The sequence below is a fragment of the Colius striatus genome, chromosome 12 (assembly GCF_028858725.1).
Source record: "Colius striatus isolate bColStr4 chromosome 12, bColStr4.1.hap1, whole genome shotgun sequence".
Classification (NCBI taxonomy): Eukaryota; Metazoa; Chordata; class Aves; order Coliiformes; family Coliidae; genus Colius; species Colius striatus.
Window position 1 is genome coordinate 7,911,054 of NC_084770.1, and position 23,534 is coordinate 7,934,587.

Below are 23,534 nucleotides of genomic sequence, written 5' to 3' on the forward strand. Positions count from 1 at the left end.
TCTAGGAGGGACAGATGAAACTAGTGGGTTTTCTCAATTGAAAAAGCTGAGAGGGGAGCTGAAAATAGTCTGAACTGTGCTCCAACCTTGCCCAGTTGCAGTTCCTAGCAGATCCTGTTGTGGGTTTGTTGGGTGAACTGCAGAACTTTCTCCTGGCATTTTGACTTTCCCATACTGCCCTGTGAACCCTTCACCCCACCAACCTCCCCGTCCTGCCTCTTTCCCCCCACACACAAATACACACACACATTATTAATAAGCACAGAAATCTATGTCAATCATCTGCATGAAAGGACAATTTAAATAGCATCATCTACACACTGACACTGCTTCCTTTATTTTCTTTTTGCTTTTTCAAGAACTTTAAGCCTTCACTAACAAATAAACAAGTTCATTGCAATGAGGGGCAGCAAAAGGAAGAAGGTGACAATTCCAGACCAATGGCAAGGTGGCAAGTCTTCGTGCAGAGCATCATTATACTTTGAAGGAGCAACTGATGCAAAACCTTTCTGAAAGCTCAAAAGCAAGCAGATGTATTTATAGAGGAAAAATCCAGTGGAGGGTCTCACAGCCTAGATCTGAGGTCTGTGCCTGTCTCATAGCCACCAGTTCAGGAGCCTGAGCAAGTATTTGAGGCAAGTGTCACAACATTTTCAATATTCTTTTCTTTCCTTGAGTGCCCAGTGCTGGCCACTCTTAGGGACCTTTATTCTAACTGGATACAGCTGCTCCTGAGTCACTTGCCTAAAAACAAATACAAACCTCCCCTTCCCACCATACCATTAATCATGTTTTGCAGTGTACACGATGTTACTAAGAGTTAACAACAGCAATAACAAAAAGCCTGGGGCAAATAGGTTTTCTCACTAGAAAATTCAAACGTGGTTTCTTCACTGCCTGTTAATAGTCTGTTATTGCAAAGAGCCTTAAAGGAGCAGGGAAGAGCTTACAACACACCTGGTGTGAGACTTGAGTTTATCTAGAGGGATCTTAATCAAAACAGAAAATTTCTAATTAAGATTGGAATCTCTAACAGCCTTTCCAGCACCCAAACAGTACATTCCAGGTGGGAAACTGCTTCTCTTCCAACTCTGCCTCCTTCTGTTACCAGAAGTCAAGGAAGCCCTGTGTTGGCCAGGCAATGAGTGACATCTGATTTTGTGCTGCTCTTTGGTACCCAACCAAACTCATTGGTATAGACCCGGGAAAGAGGTGGCCAAAAATAAGTTGCTTGACTGATGTCATTGGTATCTTTGAAAGCACAGGAGCAGAAAATCAATCTGTAGTGCAAGATCAGTGTACCAGGCATAGGCAGGCAGTCACTTGTGCACCACTGACTTCATCAGCCTTCTCCCCAGCTGGTACCTCAAGTTTCAGCCTCATTTACTGCTCTCCCTGAGCACCCATAGAGCCTCTGATTGTTTCATCATGCTGGGACATTTCAGATAAAGCATCTATTGCTTGAGAAGCATCAACAAGTCTCTTGATGGAATTCAGATTAACACTTCACACCTCTTAGGATAAAAATAATCAAAGGAAACTGGGATTCATCCCAAAACACATCAGACAATTCACATTAATTAGAATATGATATACCTGTCTCATTTCTAATCCTTCACCTCCTCTTCTCTGGCAAGATAAATGGTAAAGAAAACAAGTCAACATCCTCTACATTTTATTTCAGCAAGGATCCAGTTTCCATGAGACTAGTCTGTCATGTCAGTGAGCTGGAAAATAAACCAGAGCTCTGCACTTTCTCAAAGGCCAAGATGAAGAGGCTACATACAACCAAGAACAAAAAAGCCCATGACTCTCTACATTTTCCAGGCTCCCTTCCAGCTTGTAACTAAAGTTGTGAAAGAAGTATAGCAGTAACTCTCTTCCTGGAAATAATCTATTTTGGACAAATATCACAATATAGGCATCTTCTAGCATTCTCCCCATCTGCCTTCTGAATTGGCACCGCAGCAATGTCTCAGCCCAGCAAGGTTTCACAGCTCCAGGTGCTGCAGCAGTCGGCATCAGAGCCCGAAACATCACCACCAGAAAGTGTCCTGACTCCCAGAGGCTCAAGCAGCAGGGCAATCAGCTTTCCAAGAGGCCAATATAAATGTTTGCATCTGGAACTCCAGTATGAGGTTCATGGCAGCTGTCAGTACTTAGGGCTTCTGAAAACTCAGTTGCTTTCCTACAGGATGAGACCCCAAACTGCAGGCTGCTGGTTTCAAAATATTCAAATGGTTCTGTGAGAGTTTGGAACACTCTGTGATTTTCCAGACAAAACCATGATGGCTTTCTACTCTGACCTATTCAGTGTCACTTCTGTTGACACAGTGCCAGTAGAGCAATCCCCATATCTCAGTGAGGGTCTGAGTTGGGAGCAGTTCCTAGATTCCAATACATCACAGGGCTTCAGGTGATGAGCTCCTGAAGCCATTGGATCAACCATGCTTCCTGCATGGAAAAGACATAAAAATCCAGGTCCTCCCTGAAAGATTAATCAAGCCCCTTAAATCTATTTTTAGCTGAAACCACAATGACCAGCTGGGAGGTCTGCAAGGGTGGAAAAACCTGAGAAGTCTGAGAAGCAACCTACACCATCTCTGGGCTGCATCTGCTTGACTCAGCAAGCTGTAAGGGGGTAAGAACAGCATCTGTGGTAACCAAGAGCCTCCTCCTCCCCTTTCAAAAATGTGCAGTTGCAGCACAGCCAGATTCTTAGCAAGCAGTGTATGCAGAGGTGAAAGGGGGGTGAAATAAAAATACTTTCCTTATCTAGCAGATTACAGCAAGCCTTTCTCAGTAGGGAGTATGAAATGTTAGCTGTCTCAGAGGCAGCTCCAGCCCCACAGCTGTATGGTAAAATGGTTTCATTGCCCTATCTACTGTATGTCACACTTGAGACAGCCAGAGAGGAACCCAGTGACAACACTGGCATCTACTGAAACATGTGGCAGAACTCTGGTTTGCGCATCTTAAGGAAAGATTATGAGTTGTTTCTTCCTTACACTTCACTTGTGGATTTTTTTAAGTCTAACCAGAAGCACAAGGTGGAAACAAGTGGCTGTGCTGATGAATCAGATACCATCTGAAGTGGGAAGGAGGTACAGAAGAAATGCAACATGAATTACAGGCACTGACTCACACCTGCTGCCCCACAATAAGTTTAGATCAAACATTACAACTTGCTCATGAAAGGAGAATTCTCATCTGCCTGACAACACACAGTTCAGCCCAATCCCCACAGTGTGGTGAAGCCTTTTCATCCTTCTGCAGTTATCTGCAATGAAAACATGCAGAGCAAAATCTGCCACCTGCAAATGAGTTTGAATAGTTGTAGCTATATTACTGAAATGAATTTAAACACTAAGAAAGAAGGGTGGACTTTAGGTCATTGGAGAGAGCTGTGTGGTCTGGAGCTGGGCACAGAGCAGCCCTGCCAGTCCATGTACCATTCTATCATACAGTCATAGAGCCTTTTCATCTTCTAAGCTGAATAATTCTAACAAATCATGATGTGATCTATGGGAAAGCACATGATTAATTTTCTATCCTCTTCATATCTTTTTTTCTTTTACTGAGGTGGTAGATTTCTGATGCCTGGCAGATCTGCCCACAGTCACAAAGAATGGGGAATTCTTGTTCCTCTTTTCACCTTGCTGAACTTGTACGCTTTTAATGATTTATCTATCACATCAGTCTGCACACTGCAGGCTCTTTGAGGTGAAAGTCCATTAATTCCAGAAGTTTGTTAGCCTGTTACTGGCTCTGAGCAACCCATCTGCTAGCACGAAGCAGAACCACACAATGGCTCTGCGTAGATTATACACAAATACATCATTAGCTGGAGAAAATAAAATACCATGAGCACCACGAAAGAGGAAACCTGTTAGATGAGTTTTATGTGCTTATTTGCCTTGGACCCCCCACAGCACAGACAGAAGTAACAGCTTTTCTTTCTCAGGCCCAACAAGTCTCCTCATCTTTTTTTCATACTCCAACAACTTTGTATTGATTATGAGCAAATAACATCAATCATTTCTGTCTTATTGCTACCTTGCTGCTTAAGTAACAAATAGTGTGATTCATGAACCTCAGAGGGAGAAAACAGAGGCTTTATAAAACATAAAGCACCAGCTAAGCACTATGAACTTCCCTTAAATTCCCTAAAAACGAGGAGCAGCTGCCTGGCACTGACTCCCCCAGCAACGGTAACTGCAGCATTCAGAGCAGCTCTGGATGCTTCTGAAAATAGGTGTGATCTTGTGCCAAAGAAAAGAATCCTTTAATTTTATAGGTGTTTGAACAAATTTTTAAAAATGAAAATGAGAGTATCTGGGGAGACATATAAAATTCATTGCCTAGTGTCTAAAAACGTCTTTCCTCTGTCTCTCTCGAAGCATCAGCAAGTGGAACTTTACCAGATTTAAACTGAGTGCTCACAGGGGTCAAATAAAAACCTTTTCACTTGATGTTCCATTTGCCATTGATTTCAGTTGACTGGGGTCAAGCCACCCAGAAAAAAGAAGAGGGGGGAAAAAAAAGGCAAAAATTAAAATCTTTCTCAGGTCCTAGTAGTATCCCATAGCAAGAAAAAGTCTTCAGCAGCTCTGTCTATTGGCTGCTGGTAGAGGTTTGCCTAAAACTTTTAAGAGCAGATTTTAAGCTTGCACCATAGCAAGCTCTGCCTGGAAACCTGCCCTGAGAAAAGAAGTGATAGACAAATCTTGTCACTGCCCACACTACAACGCCCTCCTAACCCAGTGGCAAATCCCCCAAGCAACACACTAGCCTCTTTTGTAAAGAGAAAGTGGGGGAAGCTCCCACCAGAGCATGACATGAAGCTCTGGAGTTATTTAAAGCATGGAAAATGCCAAGAGCTGCCCATGAAACAGCAGCTGTTTAGGACTGGTCTTTTATAAGTGACTCTAAAGAAAGCCCTGAATATCCTACTTATGTTGAAAATTATACAGGTCGTCTTCCATATTTAGTGTAGAGTTGCACAGAGGTAGCCAGGGAACAAGACACATTCATACTTCATCTTTAGCACAACTGCCACTCAGATCCAAATGTGATCTTGGCTTTCAACCCTGTATTTAAACTACAATAAGCTGTGCTCTACATTCAAGGGGGGGAAAAAAAGAATGAATCCAGACCTTTGTGGAGAAGGTTTCAGTTAAAAGGCTGGCTGCCTTTCTGTGGTTACTGAGGTAATGAAACTTCAACAGGAGCTTGCATAATGTCAGAGTGGAAGAAATTCGAAGCATCTACTAGAAAGGTTTTAAGTTACTCAAAAGCCTTACTGATAGGATTTCAGAGCCAGCTACTCTATTCGGACAGTAATGTGCAAGCGAACACGTCTTTCGAAACCACATGTGGCCAGGCTATTCATACTCCCAGTCTTGTTCCCTACCATTCATAAGCAGGAGTGTGAAGCAGCAGGGCAAATCAAATAAATGACTTCATTCCTCCAGGGATATGAGCAAATGTGAACAAAGAAGCAAACATTTACAAATTCAGGATGCTGTACTTTTGCCAAGTTTTCTTCCAGTGGGGAACGCTAAAGGATTCAAGGAATCCAACTGCGACCTTTCCTACAGCTCTGTGCCCGTGAGTGCACACAAGTGTGTGTGTGCACAAGCAAGCTGTGAGATGTCCCAAATCCACAAGACTCTGCACAGCTCTGCAGAAGACATCACAGAGCAGTTTAGGACACTAAGGCTTCTGTAAGTGGATACAAAGACACATTTCCAGTAAAGCAGCTTCAGGTGTTGCATCACACGCCCAATAACTGTATCCCTTTTGCTAAAGCAAAGGCCAAAAGCACCTGAAAATTCTCACTTTGTAGTAAAAGGAGTGTTTATGAACAGGCTAAGACACTCCTTCCTAACTGCTGACTTGGGAGCCATCAAAACACCTATCAGCTTTATTGTGAATTTTCTTTCATGACTGTAGTTTAGAATGGAAACGTATCAATGCCTGCTGATGAGAACCAATGTCCTGCAGAAGGAAGGATCTAGATCCCCCCCAAAATACCCAATTTTAGACATGCTTCAGTGATGAGAAGACCTGAAGCACACTACACCTGAGAGCAACCTGGTTAAATCTCTCTGGTCCTTCCTTGGGGAAGGGCCAAGTCTCCCGTGTGACAGCGCTGGCTTCGCCGAACATCCAGCACACAGGTGTAGAAGCAGAACTACATGGCCTTCAAAACTGTGACATCGACAAGATACCTGACAAGTTAAAAGATACAAATGACAACTGTTTCCTTTGTGCATGGTTGAGACCCTGATATTGCCATCAGCTCTCCCTTTCCCAGTGAAGCAGAGCCTGCCTGATTGCTTTGGTCCCAGCATGAACTCTTGCTCCAGTCTTCTGCACAAAGAAGTTCAAACGCAAACTCTTTGCGAGTTCCTCCTTTCAAAACAAATTGAACCCATCACTACTCATCCTCCTCAAAACTCATTACAGATGAGTGCCCCACAACACAATAGCATCCCCATGACCTCCTCTGGTTTGGCACAGGAGTCTGCCAAGCACGTTTGATGCTGTGACTTGTTTCCTCTGATTCCTCTGATTTCCTGCTCCACTTTCCTCACTTACATTTATTTATCTTTTGATTCTTCCGTGGGAGGAAGACAAATTGTCAGCCCTTCTCAGCCCCATGGCTGGTTGGCTGTGAAGATAGGTCTGACTTTCCTTGCACCAGATAGTGTTGATTGTAGGGCTTTTGTTGATGAGGTTCAGCAGAAAGAAATAGAAAGCTGTACAGAGTGAATTCCCAGTGGAATTTGTGGCTTGATGATAACACAGGATTTATGGCATGTTGTCTTGATGTGACAGAGGGATGGGGTTGGATTCAGGACCTGCACTTCACCTTTTATTCTTGGCCAGATGCATCCTGCTCTGTGAAATGAACACTCTTGTCCTTGGACAAAGCAACTGGCTTTCCAGATTCAGGCTAGGTCCCAGTCAAAGTGTTTGTAACTCAGGAATCACACACAAAAAAACCCTCAAAAAACCTTGAGTCACACTTCTTATAGTGATCCTATCAGGCTTTAAAGGTTCAAAACAAGGAGCACCGTTATTCTGCAATTTGGAAATAATTTAGGGCTCCCTTTCATCTGAGATGCCCAATTTCCCCCAGATCCCAGGGAGGTCATTAGGTTTTGAGGGCCCTTGAAATAGCTGCAGCAGCTATGATAAAATAAAATGGAATAAAATACACTAGAATAAAATATACTAAAGGTATAGTAGGTCAAAAAGATCTCTGCAAAGGTAATATGGAATATCCAACCACAAAAGTTTGCTGTGTAGAGTTCTGTGCTGATGAAACAGAATCACTGTACTGCTCCCTGTGAAGGCACTTTTACAAACGGTCCTGTCTCAAGCTGAGCTGTCCTAGACCCACATGACTGCTGTGTATGTCTCCTCTGTCATATGTAGGATAGCCAGGACTATCCATACTGCTGTATGACTGGTTTCCACAGAGAGGACAGTTAGCTCATGCTCTGCTAATAAGCCAGGCAGCACTATTGATTCTAAGCAATCCAATTCCATTAATTGGGCTTTTCCCTTGCAGTGCAGGACATCTTTAATTAATCTGCTACTGTTTATGTGTGCTGTTACCATCAGAACTCACTCACAGTGCACGGACGTCACGCAGCGCATCTGACACTCTCCAAACATGTGATGTCAAGCTGTGTCTCACAATGCTGAGTGCCTGGGGTCTATTCACTGCACATCAAATTCATTCCACAGATGGGCAAATCAAGGCATGGAGTGCTGGTCTGGACCAAACCCAGCCATTTCTGTCCTGTTGCTGGTGGCCACAGCAGTATTTGTCTGGGTCACACGCTCCCAAGTTGAGACCATCAGGTGGTTGCCATGGGTAAGCATGAGATCACATGCCAGATCACACCTGAGTGCTGTGCAGAATGAAAACTCAACATGCTGGATTCAAAATGCATTGTTCAACACATAATGCAGTTGTGCTTCACTATGTCATCAGGAATCAACCTGAGCCATTGGAATTGATATAAGTCAGTCCACGGCAAGTATAGGTACCAACTTGTCTAACTCTCTCTCTCTCATAAGCTAAGTCATGCTCCCATTTATGTCAACTTCCAGTTCAGTGCTTTCAGAGTCAAGGACAGGTACATCTATGCCATTACACAGTGTAAAAACCTCAAGTTTTATTGATAATATCACCAAATTTCAAATTTAGATACCTGTGAGGACACTGCTATATCAATCACCAACTTACAGTGTGATCTGGCAGTCAGAGCAGCAGTCCTCAGAATGGCCCAAGAACAAAGTGTGTAACCCTAGAGGCTCCAAATCCTATTCATGGCAGCATTTGGTAGGTAGCTCTGTCTGAAATTCCCTAGTGCTGACATCCTTCTGTTGTCACTGGCCACTGGCAGAACAAAATCTCTGCCTGCACTGAGCAGCATCCTGCCTCTGAAACAAACTGAACACTGCTTTATGACTCCTAATGCTAAGTAAAAGCAGATCTAGTTCCCCATGCTCAGAACTGCTAAAGCATTACGTGTTGTCACAGTTTAACCCCAGCACCACGCAGCTGCTCACTGACTCTCCCTTCCACTGGCAGGGCAGAATGAGGAGCAAAAAAGGCCTTGACACTGCAGGCACTGCTCAGTAATAACTAAAACATCTCTGTGTTACCAATACTGTTTTCAGAACAAATCCAAGACCAACTACCAGGAAGAAAATAAACTCTATCTCAGTCAAAACCAGGAGAAGTGTATATAAGAGCAAAGGGCAAAGCTTGCTAGCACATAAAAGGGAGAGAATAGCACAGCCTAAATCTACTACAGTTGTGCAACAGCAGAGCCTACAAGGATAACCTGCAAACAGCCTGATGGTTGCCCTGCCACATAGGAAGCACTATGAAAAGAGAAGCAGCTTTATTTTTCTTTCTCCAAACTCCACCTTTCCTACCCCAGGCCCCAAAAGCAAACAGAGCAAAATTAAATTTGCTTGAGAGCTCAGCTGTCTGGGCTTAGTCTCATCCCTCAATAGTAGAGGATAACCTCCAAATTTGGCATTATGTAGCTTAAATAAGATGGGCAGCAAAGTGGTTCACATAATGCCCCTTTGACCCAGCTGTGCCAGGGTACCTAAAAGCACTGATAGCTACACCAGCATATTGCTTCATTTGCCACAGTAACCTGCTCACTGCCCAAAGATGTTTCTTTCTTGAGCACACTGTTACTCCAGTGAAACAATCCCTTACTCACGGGGCCAAGTGTTGCTGGTTCTTATACCTGGGCAGTCTCTCCTGCCTTAGGTGTGCAGCACAGCCAAGCATTGGGAGGGTTTTCCTGTTCATCACCCCAGCTCTACACAGATCTGTGCATATGAGAAGAGCCTATAATGCACAGCTAGAACATGCAAGAGCACCACCACCACTGCTACTTAGCAGGACTTTGCTATTCAGCACAGGCTGTCTGCAATACCAAAGCAACCCCAAAGAACATCATGGAAGATCCCTAAGCACCTCAGGTCCTTTCTGAGCACAGCTCCATCACTCTTGCTGACAATTCTACTTGGAAGCTGAACAGTAACATCCATTCCCTAAAATAACAGCAAAGGTACAGGAATGTAAACAAGAAGCCTAAAGCATGCAAAACTTTCCTACCTAATACTTACCATAAGCATCATAGAATCATAGAATGGTAGGGGTTGGAAGGAACCTTTAGAAATCATCTAGTCCCACTAAAGCTAAAGCAGGTCCACCTAGATCAGGTCAGACAGGAAGGTATCCAGGTGGGTTTGGAAACCTCCAGAGAAGGAGCCTCCACACCCTCCCTGGGCAGCCTGTACCAGGGCTCCCTCATCTCAACAGTGAAATAGTTTTTCCTTGCGTCTAAATGGAACTTTTTGTGTTCCAGCTTCTTTACATTACCCCTTGTCCTGTCACCAGATACAACAGAAAAAAGTGCTGCCCCAACTTCCTGACATCCATCATTTAGGTATTTGTAAATATTAATGAAATCTCCCTTCACTCTCCTCTTTTCCAGACTAAACACCCCCAGTTCCTGCAGCCTTTCCTCATAAGGAAGATGCTCCAGTACCCTGATCATCTTGGTGGCCCTGCACTGGACTCAGTCCAGAAGTTCTCTGTCCCTCTTGAGCTGGAGAGCCCAGAACTGGACATAGGACTTCAGATCGTGAAGCACAATACAGTTTCATCACTGTGTTTTGCAAGATAACTGAGCACACATTACTGGCAGGTCACTGACAGCTTTAAGTGTTTTAACTTCTAAAGAAGAAGTCCAGACAAATGATTATTCAAGTCTCTCCACCTGGTTTGGTTTGATTCAAAAAACATCAGAGGCTAAAAATGGTTTATTAAAGAGTCTATAATCTAGCTAGATTGGGCAGCAAGGATCCAAAAATGGATTTGGAAAACAGAAGTAGACTGATGAAAGTAACAGTGATTTGTAGTTTAAAACATCACTGTGGGACATGGAAAACCCAAACAGAATCAGATTGGAATGAGTCCCTCATGATAGGGAAAACTTTTGTTAAGCTCAGACCTGAGCTTGGGTATATTAAAAAAATTGGAGACTAGCTCAACTCCTAGAAAACATAACACACAGAAATAGAAGTGGCAGGAGAATGTAAGGATAGTGCTGATGGGAGCCAGGGGTGTAACACCTTCAGCTGCCCCATGCAGGAGAGAGCTGCATGAAGCCTGCCTGAGCCCAGCTGCAGCTGTAAGCCAATACAAAGCTACAGGCCCTTGACATTGACATCACCTGGGGAAGGAGCTCTGCAGCAAGCAGAGTTGGCTGCCTGGCACTAACTGCCCAGTGGGTGCACGTGTGGATAGGATTGGGCACTCTTGGTCTGCCACAACAGCTGGGCAGAGCAGAGAGCAGGATGCATGGGCAGCTCAGAGGCAGGCAAACTGGAGAGGCAAGGCTGTCTGGGCACTGCTGGATGTGAAGAGAGGTGGGAGCCCAAGGATATCCTTTCCATCCTTCCAACACACAGAACACCTACAGAGAGCTACCAGAAGCTTACAGCACTGCCAGGGCTGTACAGAAGAGACATGCAGGTGTCAGCTGCTGAATGGACAGATTACTTCCTAAAGCAACGTGCTGCTGATTCATTTGCTATTTGCCTGCTTTATAAAAAGATCCAGACTGAAATCCAGTTTTATTAGCAGTACCCTAGTAAGCCAAGGTGGCTGGCTGAAGAAAGAGACAAATGAACGGGCAGTCACAGCCAACTAGTTTGCAATTGACCCTGGAGCAGCAACTCTGGAGAAGCAGCAGAGCTACCAGCACCTACACACCAGGACACAGCACTTATGTTAAAAGAAACAGAGTGAGACTGCCAACCAAGGGAGGAGGGAAGCTACCAGCTGGCAAAAGACATTGGTATTTAAAGCAAAGGGAACAGAAGTGACCAAATACAAGTGCAATTCAACTCTTGCCATGCTGTCCTCTTGAGGAGCCTACCCCAGTCCATGCTGATGTCAGTGATACTGGTGCTGGGGACTGCATTTTGGCCCACTCATCCCCCAGCTGAGTACATTCAGTGACAACTTGGCAGGGGGTTATCACCTTCTGCACCACACCAACCAGCCTCACAGAGCTGTGGGAAATAGGCACTCTCTGCCTGAACTGGCTGTGGGAGTGCTGAAGTAGTCCCTTTTAGGCTGCAGACAACCTTCCCCAGCAGCCCATAGTGGGGATTTGCAGTCACTGTAGCACCCTGAGGAGACTGCATGCAGCACACTGCCCCATACTATGGCAATTCATAGCATGAGATGCACCAGCAGCACTCGCTCAGGCTGCAGCAAACCCTGCCCCAACCTCCTGTGCTCAGCAGGAGAGATCAGCAGGACTCAGGAACACCACCAAGCAATAAAAGCCTTTCCCAAAAGCAACATGAGTCCTCTCTAAACAAACAGCCTTCCCTCACCCACCTCCAGAGGTGAATGCATCTCCCAACTTCTGTTTAACAGCCTACAAACACTTCCCCAAGATCAGTGCTGCCCACACGTGAGGCAACTCCTGTCCATTCTCAGCCCTTGCAACACAGAGACCAGCAGTCCTTTGCCACACACTTGAAAGGGAGATGGGTGAGGTGAACTCCCTGAAAATAATGTTTTTTAACTAAGTCTAGCTTCTTTAAAATAGTATGAGGTTGAATAAAGTCCTTAAAAAGGAAAAGCAATCCCCTATCTCCTACCTACACATCTCCAAGAGTCTCTCTAGAAAGACTCTCAAGTAAAAAATGTTTTGGTCAATGAAGCATGTCAAGAATACCAATGTGTTTAAAAATCCACAACTCTCTAAATAAGAAAAATGGGGATAAGACACAGCAAATTTTCCTCCCCATCACTGAAATACTTTGCTCATTCACAGATCCTTCAGACGAGGCTGGCAGCCCTGAACAGGGAAGTGCTTGCCAGTGATGTACCACAAGTCAGTACTCTTCCTTTCAAACTATTTCAATGAAACTTTGCAGTTTCTCATCTCCTTCCAAAGAGACAGAGTTAACTCAGGACACACATGCCCCAGAATATCTATAAGCCTTAGAACAGGCAGTGCCTTGGCAAAATCCACTTTAAAAATAGAGCTTTCTAAGCAAGCGAACCAACAGACTCTTCAATCCCTGGGCAGTCACAGCAACACCTTCAGTAAATATTTTGAGGGATATTTTCCAAGCTCTTTTTCTCCATACCACATTGACCTTTTCTGGGAAGGATTATGGCTGGCACCATCTTCAAAAGAGGTTGCACCCACAGCCCTGGGCTATGAACTTTAGCACGTCTCCCCATCACACCCTCAGGAGTCCAGCGCCGACCTCAAAGAGCTGTAGATTTAGGCAGTGCCCTACCTGTCATACTCTCGTTCAGGATTTGCCCACCCTTCATCTTTGCAGCAAAGCTGCAGGCAGAAGGCTCTCCAGATTGAAGTGCTCCTGCCTCTAACCTTGACGGCACACAACATGGTCTCAGGCTCATCATTTTGCAGGGATATGATGTGAGATCAAGGCCACCATTGCAGCTGGTTTGGAAAAAAAATATGATGAAAAGCAGCATGTTGGTATCTAACAACCATTTTTCTGATTTTTTGTTGGTTTAATTCCATGCAAAGTCCCCAGGTGCTGGGAGAGAGAGGAGCACGTGCAAGACGTAGGGTGGCTTTGTGCTGAAGAGGAGCAGAGGACCTGGAAAAGTCCCTGCATGCAAAGGAAGGAGCAATGCCATGTGGCAAGGTGGCAAGCAAAGATGTGGCTTTGCCAGGGCAGAAACCCAGCAGCTTCATGCAGGTCAACGAACAGCATCCATTGCCATTTATTGCAGCCACAGTTATTCCTGATGACTGTGTTGTCTCCAGCTCCACTGGAGACACTTGACACCACTATAGGCTGTGGTACTCAAAGCACTACAGATGGCTCAGGCACAAGAGGCAACTGCACACAGCATGGGATTGCCCTGAACAAAGCTGGTGATGGGAGTGTCAGCAGAGCAGTGCTTGCACTGCTTCCTGGAGCATCCCCTAAATGTGCTGCTCATCTGCTGCCAAATCAGAACACCATACCCTAAGAATGCAATTTGCTATAGTGGGACCAAGATTTTTAAAGGCACAAAAATGGGTTTGGTTCTGGATCTAAAGCCCAGTTTCCAAGCACTGAAGGCATCTTCTGTGGGTGCCCCTATCATTCAGCATGTCCAGGGAAACCCTTCACTGCCTAAATCTGATGTTAATGCTTTGGTGTGAAGCTCTTGGGACAGTGGTACATTTTGATGGTGCACATGGCCCATTTCTGACAATATCACTTCATTTTCTTCTCCTTCATGGGGTTTTTTCCCACTCCCAGGTGCTGCCCCCACTCTTAATAAAACCTTTAGTGCTATGAAGACAGAAACTTCTGCTCATAGCTACTTCATGTTTTAAAACTTCCTGGCTGCCCTGGTGATCCCTGGTGCTTGATGACATTCTCCTAAGCTCCCATCTGCAAACTCTGCCTGGTCAAAGAAGTGGCATCAGGGCAGACAGCAGAGGGTGGTGGCAGCTGCCACTAGATCACCTCTCCATGTCCATCCTGTCACCCAGAGACACTTTCCTTGGCATGACAGGAACCTATCTTCTTCCCACCTCAGCAGGAGCAAAGATCCAGCCTTTCATCCAATCCTGAAAGAATGTGCTCTTCTCCTTTTTTTCTTCTTTTTTTTTTTTTTAGTGAACAAGAAGCTACAAGTGAGTATTTGGCCTTCACAACCGATGGGCTGCAGCCAAACTCTGCCATATGTTCCAGCTAATACATGTGGGCTTTGCTTCCTATCCAAGAAAGTACAGAAAAAAGAGCACATTTATGAGCCAGGATTCAGCAGGAGCATGTGGGAAGGAAGGGGTGGGGAGGGGACGCTATTTTTGCTGCTATAATTATTTGGTGGCCAGATCCCTGACCCTTGACGTCAGCTCTAGAGGGTCTGTTTAACTAACTAGTTGTCATGGAAAGGACTGGTTGGGAGGTACAAGCTGATGAGGACCAGCTCTTTGCTGCCTGAACTCACCCACAGGCAGACCCCTTGTCTTCATTAGTCATCACCAGCTCAAGGCCAAGAAATAAAAATGTCAGTACATTATTGCCAATATATTGTCTGGAAACAAAAGCATTCAGGGAACTTTGCACCTTCCTTGCTGACATTGGGTACTGTTGAAAAGCATAGGCCAAATCCTGATCTCAGTTTCTCCAGTGTAAAGGCAGAGAAACTTCACAGCCCTCAGCTGGGTCACTCTGGATTCACATTTATCCAAATTCAGCCTGGCCTCGGTCCAGACTACACACATGGAAATATGCCATGTGCAGAGTACAGGGGGTCTCTACTCCATGGGAACAAACCAAATCACAATGACTAATTCATACCACCTCCAAAGGAAAAAAGTAAGATAAATAACCCCTGAATCCCATGTTTCAGATGTCAAGCATTGACTCAAACTCGGAGTCCTACTACCAAGGCTCCTGTAACACTCAGGAGGTTGGCAGCAAGTGGCTCAGTTACTGACACGATGATTTCTCATTACTGCCCACGCCATCCATGATGAAATCACCAGTTGTATGAGGAAATGGGAATAATCCTTATTGAAACCTCAGGCACAGCTAGCAAGCACTGGGCATAAGCTTGCTTAGCAGGGATAAATTGCATTGCTCATTCACATGCAGTTCATTATCAGCTGCCATTAGTTATTCCTGTGGCCAAGGACAACAGAAGGATTTGTCAGAAGCCAGAGCAGAGCTCGCTAGGACGTATGGATGAGATTTAACAGGCAGTGAAAAGAGTCATTTAGCAAATCCCAGTGCAGCACAGCACAAGGCCAGGGCAGCTCAGCAGCAGGGCTCTGCCAAGGGGCAGTCAGGGGAGGAAGCCAGTGCCAGACAAGTGAAGAGCAAGGTGCAAAAATCACACAGGGAACTAAGGAGAAAAAAGATCAGGGAAGGGGCTGGCTCCTTTCACAGCACCAGGAGGCTGTTCTCCACAGCCAACGGGTTCTGCTGCACTATCAGCACCCAGCTTTGCCCCAGTTTTGCTGTTAACCTGGCTCATGCACTGGGATGTCTTTAGATCAAGACCTCACAAGATTTGGTAAAGCCATGTGAGCCACACCACTGTCTTCTCCATCATCCAAGCCACGACAACAGGGATTGCTAAGAAAGAAGGAGGAATCCAAGCTTACCCCTTTTTTTCACTAAAAGACTAAGAAATTTTGCAGGCTGAGACCTGCTGACAGTATCTCTTCGAGCCTTGGTATGACTACATAGCTATTAGGTGAGAAAGAGGACCTTGGCAAAGCAAAAATAGTAGCCCTGGACATTAAATAGCTGATTACTAGCCTGTATGAAATGAGCTTAGTGGGTCTAAGACCAGTGTGTGCTACCTGCTTGTGTCTTGATTTCCAGTGATTCTGAGCAGGGCTGGGCTAATTTACTATCAACTGTAATGATGTGGAAATCTGGAACCACCACAGTCTTTTGAGTTTGCTCTAATAAAAGAACTGTAAAAAAATTCAAAAAACAAAAAAAGCAAAACTCCCCCAAACCAGTAGAAAGTCACTACAGTCATCTAATCTCACCTCTGAAGACAGGAGGAGAGAGAGGGGGAGTGCAGCGTAATCCTTGATGTGTGCCTTGTGTGCGTTTGCTAGTGTTAATACTAAACCACTGAGTCAGCTCTTTCCCTTCCTGATAATACTAAAATACAATATATATTTTATATATAGAATATGTTATATATTCTATTTTAGAATGTATTATATACTATATATACATTTTATATATTATTTAGTAATAAAAACTCAAAATGAAGCGTTTCATTTGAAGTGGTCAGCAAGAGCAGAGCAGGAGGAGCTGGGTCAGTGTCCTGGATTTAGGACAGGAGTCTTGCCCTAAACCCAGGATGCTGACCCAATCATGAAGGCTCCAAGTTTTCCATCCCATAAACTGAGTTTATTTTTGTCTACATAATTTAAACTCTCTGAGAACTAACATTTACCCTCTGGTGAGGACTAGGAATGCTCTCTCAGAAAATCTAAATAAAAAGACGTTCCAAGAGATTAGTTCTGGGATCTATTTATTTATCCAGTATCTGAATAATACCAATTCTCAAGATAAAAGAGAAATAAACACTGCTAATAGTAATAATCCAAATAATAATGATTATCTGACAGTTTTACTATAGGTCTTTCTCTGGGATATGTCATATAAATCCTACAAAAAACAAGACCAATTGCTTGGGCAGATCCCCCAGGACAGGTGGTGGCTATAGTGAGAAATAGCCTCAGCTGGCTGCTCCTGCAAAAAAAGACTTCTAAGTAATAGGGTTTTACACCTTAATGAGATGCTACAAGTGAAATCACCACTTTTCCCAAAAAGGCTGCAGTTCACCCCAGGACAAGATCCTATTATCTGCTCGAATCCATACAGCATTGAGGCATGAAAGAAAATGGAACAAAACATTCATGGAAAGTATCAGCCCTTCAGTGAAACAACCCAAATTTCCAAAGCAACCCCCTTGGTATGAATCCAGAGATATTCAGTGATCCCTAGGTAGGTAATCCAGATGTCTGTCAATGAGACAAAAGATTTTGGCCCAGCACAACAGCACAGAGATGGGCAGCAGTGAGTAGTTACTTGAGGTGGAAAGAATTTGGTGGAGATATCTTAACTAATCTGAGGTTTGCTACAGGCATTCACAGACACGCAAGTGTGGCTGGTGGTAATGCTCATATAAGCACCGATACAGACAGAAGAATCAGTCTGGGGTGGTTAGAGGCCTGGTTTTACATACACAAGTCTCCTCCCTTGAGTTTGGATTCTCATAAATAGGGAGTTTTCAAAGGCAGAACTTGAGTAAAGCAAGAATCTGTATTGCAAAGGTTTCTGAGGTTTGGGCTTCCACACTCTTTGGAGTGAGGGGCTTCTCCTTTTAGACCTTAGTCTTTTATCAAGTCATGATTATGTCTGTGTTGCCTTTCAGAAATCTTGGTGGCATGGGTGGACAGGAGAGCACAGGGCAATCCAAGGTTATGCTCCCACCAGTGCCTCCAGCACTGTCTCATCAGCTGCAGCTTGGAAGATCCAGCAGAGAAGACAACAGCACAAAGTCAAAGTTCTCTCCAAACAAGACCACCAGAAGATTAAGCTGCTTGTACAAAATTTGTGTGACCAGAAGACCTTTAAAAAAAAGAAAGAGCCTCCCTACAACATGAAAAACCTAAACATTATTGGTTTAGGCTTGAAACACGTTGAAACCATGATGATAACAGAACTGAAGCACATCTCAGACACAGCAAGGGGAAACGCAAGACAAAGACAGAATAAGCCAGATAGTCAGACTCTTGAACCTTTTGCTCCACCTACAATCTGACATTACTAAGAGAGGAGCAATGCCTTACGTGCTGGAGACTCAGTTTGTTTATTGCTTTAAACCCAAGCAGAGACTAAAAGGCTTTTCCTCATCTAGTGGTTACAGACTACGTATGAACAATCCCTGTTGTGCTTCACTGATGTGCAATGGGGCATCCAGGCTAGTGGGAAGTTGAGACCATTTTGAGTCAGGATTTTCTAAATGGGAGTAAGTGGTCAGTAACAGTACATCAACACACAGAGAAAATGAAAATGGTCTAAAGCCATCAGCCCAGCAAACGGGTCAGAGGATGCTGTGTCTGGGAACAAGATGAGACCTCAAGGCAAGGGTTAGTAGCATAGAAGAGAAGAAAGACCTGGTTTTGTAATTTGTAATTGGTACAGTGATCAACTTTTCCAGGTCACTTGTTATTTTTGGACCAAGCTGTACTTTCAGGAGTCAGTTCAGGGACTGGAAGCAATGCTTTGTCACCAGGTTCATGGCAGACTGTCCACAGCAAGCTCTAACACAGCTAATCAGTCAGCAGCTCATGGCCAGCAAATGCTCTGACCATGTACATTGTTTCCTCCTTCACCACTCGCTCTTAGAGCTAGAAAACCCTCCAAAAGGTGGGGTTAGAAACAGCATGGCCTGCAGGCTAGGTTTTAACAGAAATAAGATGACTAAGGCAGCAAAGCAAGGAGGACATGATTAATAAGATATGTACAAGAGCAAGCAGATCTGCCTCACACCCTTCTGTCAAGCCTAGAGGGTATTTCATTGACAAAGACTGAGCAGACAGCACACAGCCACCAGTGTAAGGCAAACTGCCCTTCTGCCCACACAACATCAGAAACCCAATAAAGAACCTTTTCTGTGTGGGCTAGAGAGCCCATTACATGCACTACAAGAGTTAAACTCCATGTTCCCATGATCTTTTGTTTCCACATCTCCTTAAAGATCATACCACTCGAACTGCTTTGCCTAGCTGTACCCAGTGTATTTTTAAGTTACTTGGAAACATCATCTATCCTAGGAAAAGGAGAAGTCTTCCTGCTTACAATACATATTTTGAAGCTGCCAAAAAGACTTGTGAGTACATTTAGACTTGGGCTGCTTGTTCAATGCAATTTGTCTGCAGTCTCTGTAGGGACTATAATCCATCTCAGAGACCTGACAGTCCAAAGTCCATAGAAACCATTTAGGGAAATCATTTAGGGAACTGATAGGATGACACTCATTTAAAGGCTGATGGGACATGTTCTTATAGAGGGATACTACTAGTATCTCACCTAACTACATCATCGCCTCCCTGACCCTTTACAGTGCTCCATGCAGCAAGATCTTGATCATCATCTCAGGAGCAGGAGCAAGGTACCCTGGGGCAGTTGCTGCTAGAGTCCAGTAGGCAGCAAAGAAAGTCACAAACCTCCAATTTCTACCAGTTCACTGCAGAGACTAATTCACGTCACTACAGCTGGGCTGGGCTTTGCTGGCACTTGCTCTGCATGGAGAGACCAGAGGCAGTGGGAGACCCCAGCCTGGCCCAGGGCACAGGGGGTGGCCCCACTGCCTCAAGCATGGCACAGACTGACACAGTGCTGGCCAACATTTGTCCTGTGCAGCTGTCCAACAAGACTAAAAGCCTTTGATTTTCATACCCCACAGGAGTGTTGCAAGAATTAGCTCATGTTTATTCAGCACCATTTTTCAAAGCACTGCACAAGAGCCAAAGCCTTCCATATTTTTTTTTGCTGTTCCTTGCTCTGTCACTCCCTCCCAAAGGCATGTGTTTCTCTCCTCCTGAGAAACAAACAAGCACGAGGTCAGCAGGAGTGGGAGGTGGGAAGCACATTCCAGGCTGCTCCTCCTCTCTCAAACCACAAATGCCACCAACCCCTGCAGTCTGTCCAGCCCAGCCAGCACCCCACACGAGAGCCCAGCATCCAAGCCTGCCTCCGCAGCCTGGGCAGGGGACAGACAGGATACGCAGCGGGATGTTTAACCTCATCTCATTTCCTTTTTGGTATCAAGGAGCAAAGCAAGGGGGTCAAACAGCCACCCCTGGAGCTGTGCAGCCTGCCCATGTACCCATGGCAAGGCGGGGGAAAGGCCTCTGCACAAGCCTCACTTTGCAGCCCCCTCCCTCCACTCCCCCCAAATGAAATCCTGAGCATACGCTGCAGCTGAAGCCTCCCTGGAGGGTGCACCCCAAACCCTAGGGAACATGTCAAAGCCTTGGCACTCAGCCTTGGCAAAAGGGGATGGCTCGTGTAGGGAAGTGTTAGACATTAGACCTCCCATTTTGTGCAAGTGCAGGCAAATCCAGCGTGGAGTATTTTCTTCTGTGCACAGACTTGCTGAGCCAGATTGAAAGAGGAATCCTGGGAACAGAGCTCATGCCCAGGCAGCAGTGAGGTGAGGATGTGGACAAACCAGCCTGTAGGGGTTTACAGGACAAAGCTGATGAGAATGCTGCTTACAAAAACCAAGAGCATCAGAAAGGCTCAAGGAAAATGGTATTAAAACCATAAACAGTTCAAAGAGTATGTATATCCCATGGCTACACTGCCCAAAACCCAGGCAGATAGCAAAGCTCCTGCAGACAGCAAGAACATCCGTTACTCCATCAGAAAATGACAATATCAAAGTGTTACCATGAATATAAAGTCTCCAGATGTTGCAAAAGCAAACTAAGATGAGTCACACATAAGATAAAAGACTGATGTCAACACATTGCTTTGATAAGTTTACCCTATGTTTTTAAATGAGGAAAATAAAAACCTCAGATCCAGTAGAAGCAGAAATAGAAGAACAGACAATGTACTAAAATCATGGATTTTATATCAATTTTACTGAAGTGGGAGACAAAAATCCCATTCCTTAATATGGGAGGAAAATTTTTCAATGAGCTTGACATGAACAAACTTTTGTGACTCTGGGAAAGGCTTTGCATTCAGGAGAAGAAATTGCTTATCACTTCCCACAGACGGTGACAGTATATAGAGTACCTTTCAGTGTAAGGACCACAGGGAAGCTCTGCCAGCTTCACTGGGATTAATGTACAAGCCAAATTATCATCCCAGCTCACTCCCAAGATTTCTTTCATGCAGTACATGGACACTAGAGTTTAAGCCAAGGCAGTTCTAGTCTCTGACTTGTAAAAATGACATTAAGGCAAGAGGAGAAAAGGAAGTACAGAAAAAGTAACACTTTTTTTCCAAAAAGTTTTGAAATGCAGATCAAGGAGGCAAATCATCAGTTGCTGCTTCTGTGTAGGCACTGCACCACAGGCACTGGCATTGCCTAGGACAGATGTTTGCTTCTCCAACTAGACATGGATTTCAGCAGATTCATCCTCCCTGTGCCGTGCTGTGCTGTGCAGGTCTTCACCTACAAAGTTGCCTATAGCAACTAAAGGCTATGAATGTGCTCAAATAAATAAATCAAATAAAGAAATCCAGAAGGAAATGTTCCAGAAACATTTAAAATGTTCATCTTGAAAGGAAATTCCCACAGATTCTGTTCTTACTAGTCATGTACAGGAAGACTTATTACAGGTACCTGGTTTGACAGAGCATATGTCTTGAACCAAAAGAAAAACAACATTAACTATCCTGACATGGGTTGGGGATTTTTGGCATTTGAGGGGGGTGTCTTCCTTTTGGAAGGAAGTTCAAAGAATAACACCATTTTTCTCAGTGAAGATAACAGATACAAGGCAGAAGTTACTGGAACAAGAGGATAACATTTGAGAGATCAGCAGCTGCTAAATACTGACTATACAGTGTTATGCAAAGTATTTCATATCACACAACAGGGTAAAGATCATCATATCCCAGTAGCAGAGGTTACACACCTCCCAGCTTCACAGCACATTCCCAGGTCCTGGAACACTCCATCAGTTCAGTTTGTTTTAAATGGAAACTCTCATGGCAGAGGGCATCGGGGTGTTACTGAGGGGTTTCTGGGGGCTTTTCTCTGCAAACTGAAGGCAAATCACTTTCGGAATTAAACTGCATTACACTAAAAGACAAACAAAAACATCCCTTCCCAAGTCCCAAAAAACTAAATGGGAAAAGCACAGGTAAGCCAAGACTGGACAGAGCCCGAGCCGTCATCCAGGATGCTCGGTGTGGAGAACGGCTCATGACCCCTGACCGTGCACATCGGTGAGAAGGGACAGGGGGACCACACCCGGGATGCTCTGGCAGGACGGAAGATGACAGCCTTCGGGAGGGGAGAGGTTAGGGGCGCCGGGAGGAGATTGGCGGTACTTACCTGGATGTACGCGCGCTGGAGGTAGCTGTAGGGGATCCTGCGCTGGAAGTCTGCGCGTACCTCCTCGGCGGCGCGGTGCCGGGAGGCGGCTCCCAGACGCGGCTCCTCGCAGCGCCGCAAGCAGCCGGCACGCCGCAGCACCGACCCGAAGAAGGGCAGATCTCCGCCGGGCCCCGGCCCCGGAGCCGCCAACCGCACCTGCCCGCGGCAACGCCGCCGGCACCGCAAGCGCGCGGCCCGCAGCTCCCGCCGGCTGCGCAGCGCCCGCTCCAGGCACCGCGCCGCACCCGCGAAGTCCCCGCCGTAGTAAGCCTCCACGCCGTCGGCGTACAGCACGTCGAAGGGCTCCAGCGGGCCGCCTTCCCCCCCGCACACGCCGCCCGCCCGGCACGCCGCCGGCAGCAGCAGCGGCAGCAGCAGCGGCAGCAGCAGCGGGGCCCCCCAGGGCCGGCTCACCGATGCCATTCCCGCCGCACCGGCGGGCAGCGCGATGGAGCCCGGGGCTCCGCGCCACGGGGATCCGGACGCCGTGTTAACGGGAGTCCCTGTGATGAGGTCCGGAGGCGGCTGACAATAGAGGACGGTGCGGTGGCGTCCGGGAGTCAGCGCAACGGGAGCCGGACACCGTGCGGTGGATCTCGGTGCGGTGGGATCCAAGAGCGGGGCACCGAACAAGGGGTCTCGGCGCGGTGCGACCCAGGCGTCCGTGCAGCGGGACGCAGTGTGCTTCAGCTCGCGGGGTCCGTGCGGGGAGTGGGCTCTGCCTCAGGCGGTGTCGGGGCTGCGGCACGGCTCCATGCACGCCCGGCCCTGTGCCGCCCTCCCGCGCCGCCGGCACCTCTTAAAGGGCCCCGCACTGCCGGCCCGCCCCGCCCGCCCCGCCCGCCCCGGCCTTCGCCCTCCCGCAGCGAGGACGGGGCACGACCACCGTGCGGGCGCGGCTCGGAGCATCCCCGCTCCGCCGCTCGCCCCGTGACGGCGGGGATTTTTAAGTGACGTTGTGGGATTGAAATTGGTTCATTTAAATGGCAGCAGCAGCCTTTTGCTCCCGCTTTCCCTTGCCGCACACCTCCTCCTGCTTCCACACATCGCCGCGGCCGGCGTCGTTATTCGCGGGATGCTTTTTTTTGCGTTTTGTCCCTCGGTGAGACTGTGCTCGGAGCCGTTTTTCTCCGGGTTCTCCGCCCCGAGCCCCCCTTGCCCCGACAGCCTCCCACCGCTGGGAATTCTGCAAATAAATCATCTGGGATGGGCACAGTGAGTGGCTGCTGAAGCCTTTTCAGCTCCCAGCTGTGCGTTTGTCTCGCTTTCCTCCAAGGTTTCTCTTCCAATGCTGTAAAACCCTGCCCTGCCAAAA

General features: G+C 46.2%; 1 protein-coding gene across 2 annotated transcripts in view; it reads right to left on the reverse strand.

The window, feature by feature from the left end:
- The window catches only part of P3H2 (prolyl 3-hydroxylase 2), a 70,033-nt gene extending 47,043 nt beyond the window's left edge, over nucleotides 1–22,990 (reverse strand). For both annotated transcript variants that reach the window (XM_062005765.1, XM_062005766.1), the window contains exon 1: nucleotides 22,178–22,990. In XM_062005765.1, the coding sequence (XP_061861749.1) occupies nucleotides 22,178–22,642 (465 nt within the window). In that variant the 5' untranslated portion in view covers nucleotides 22,643–22,990. The remainder of the gene's footprint in view (nucleotides 1–22,177) is intronic.
- Between the last annotated feature and the right edge of the window lie 544 nt (nucleotides 22,991–23,534).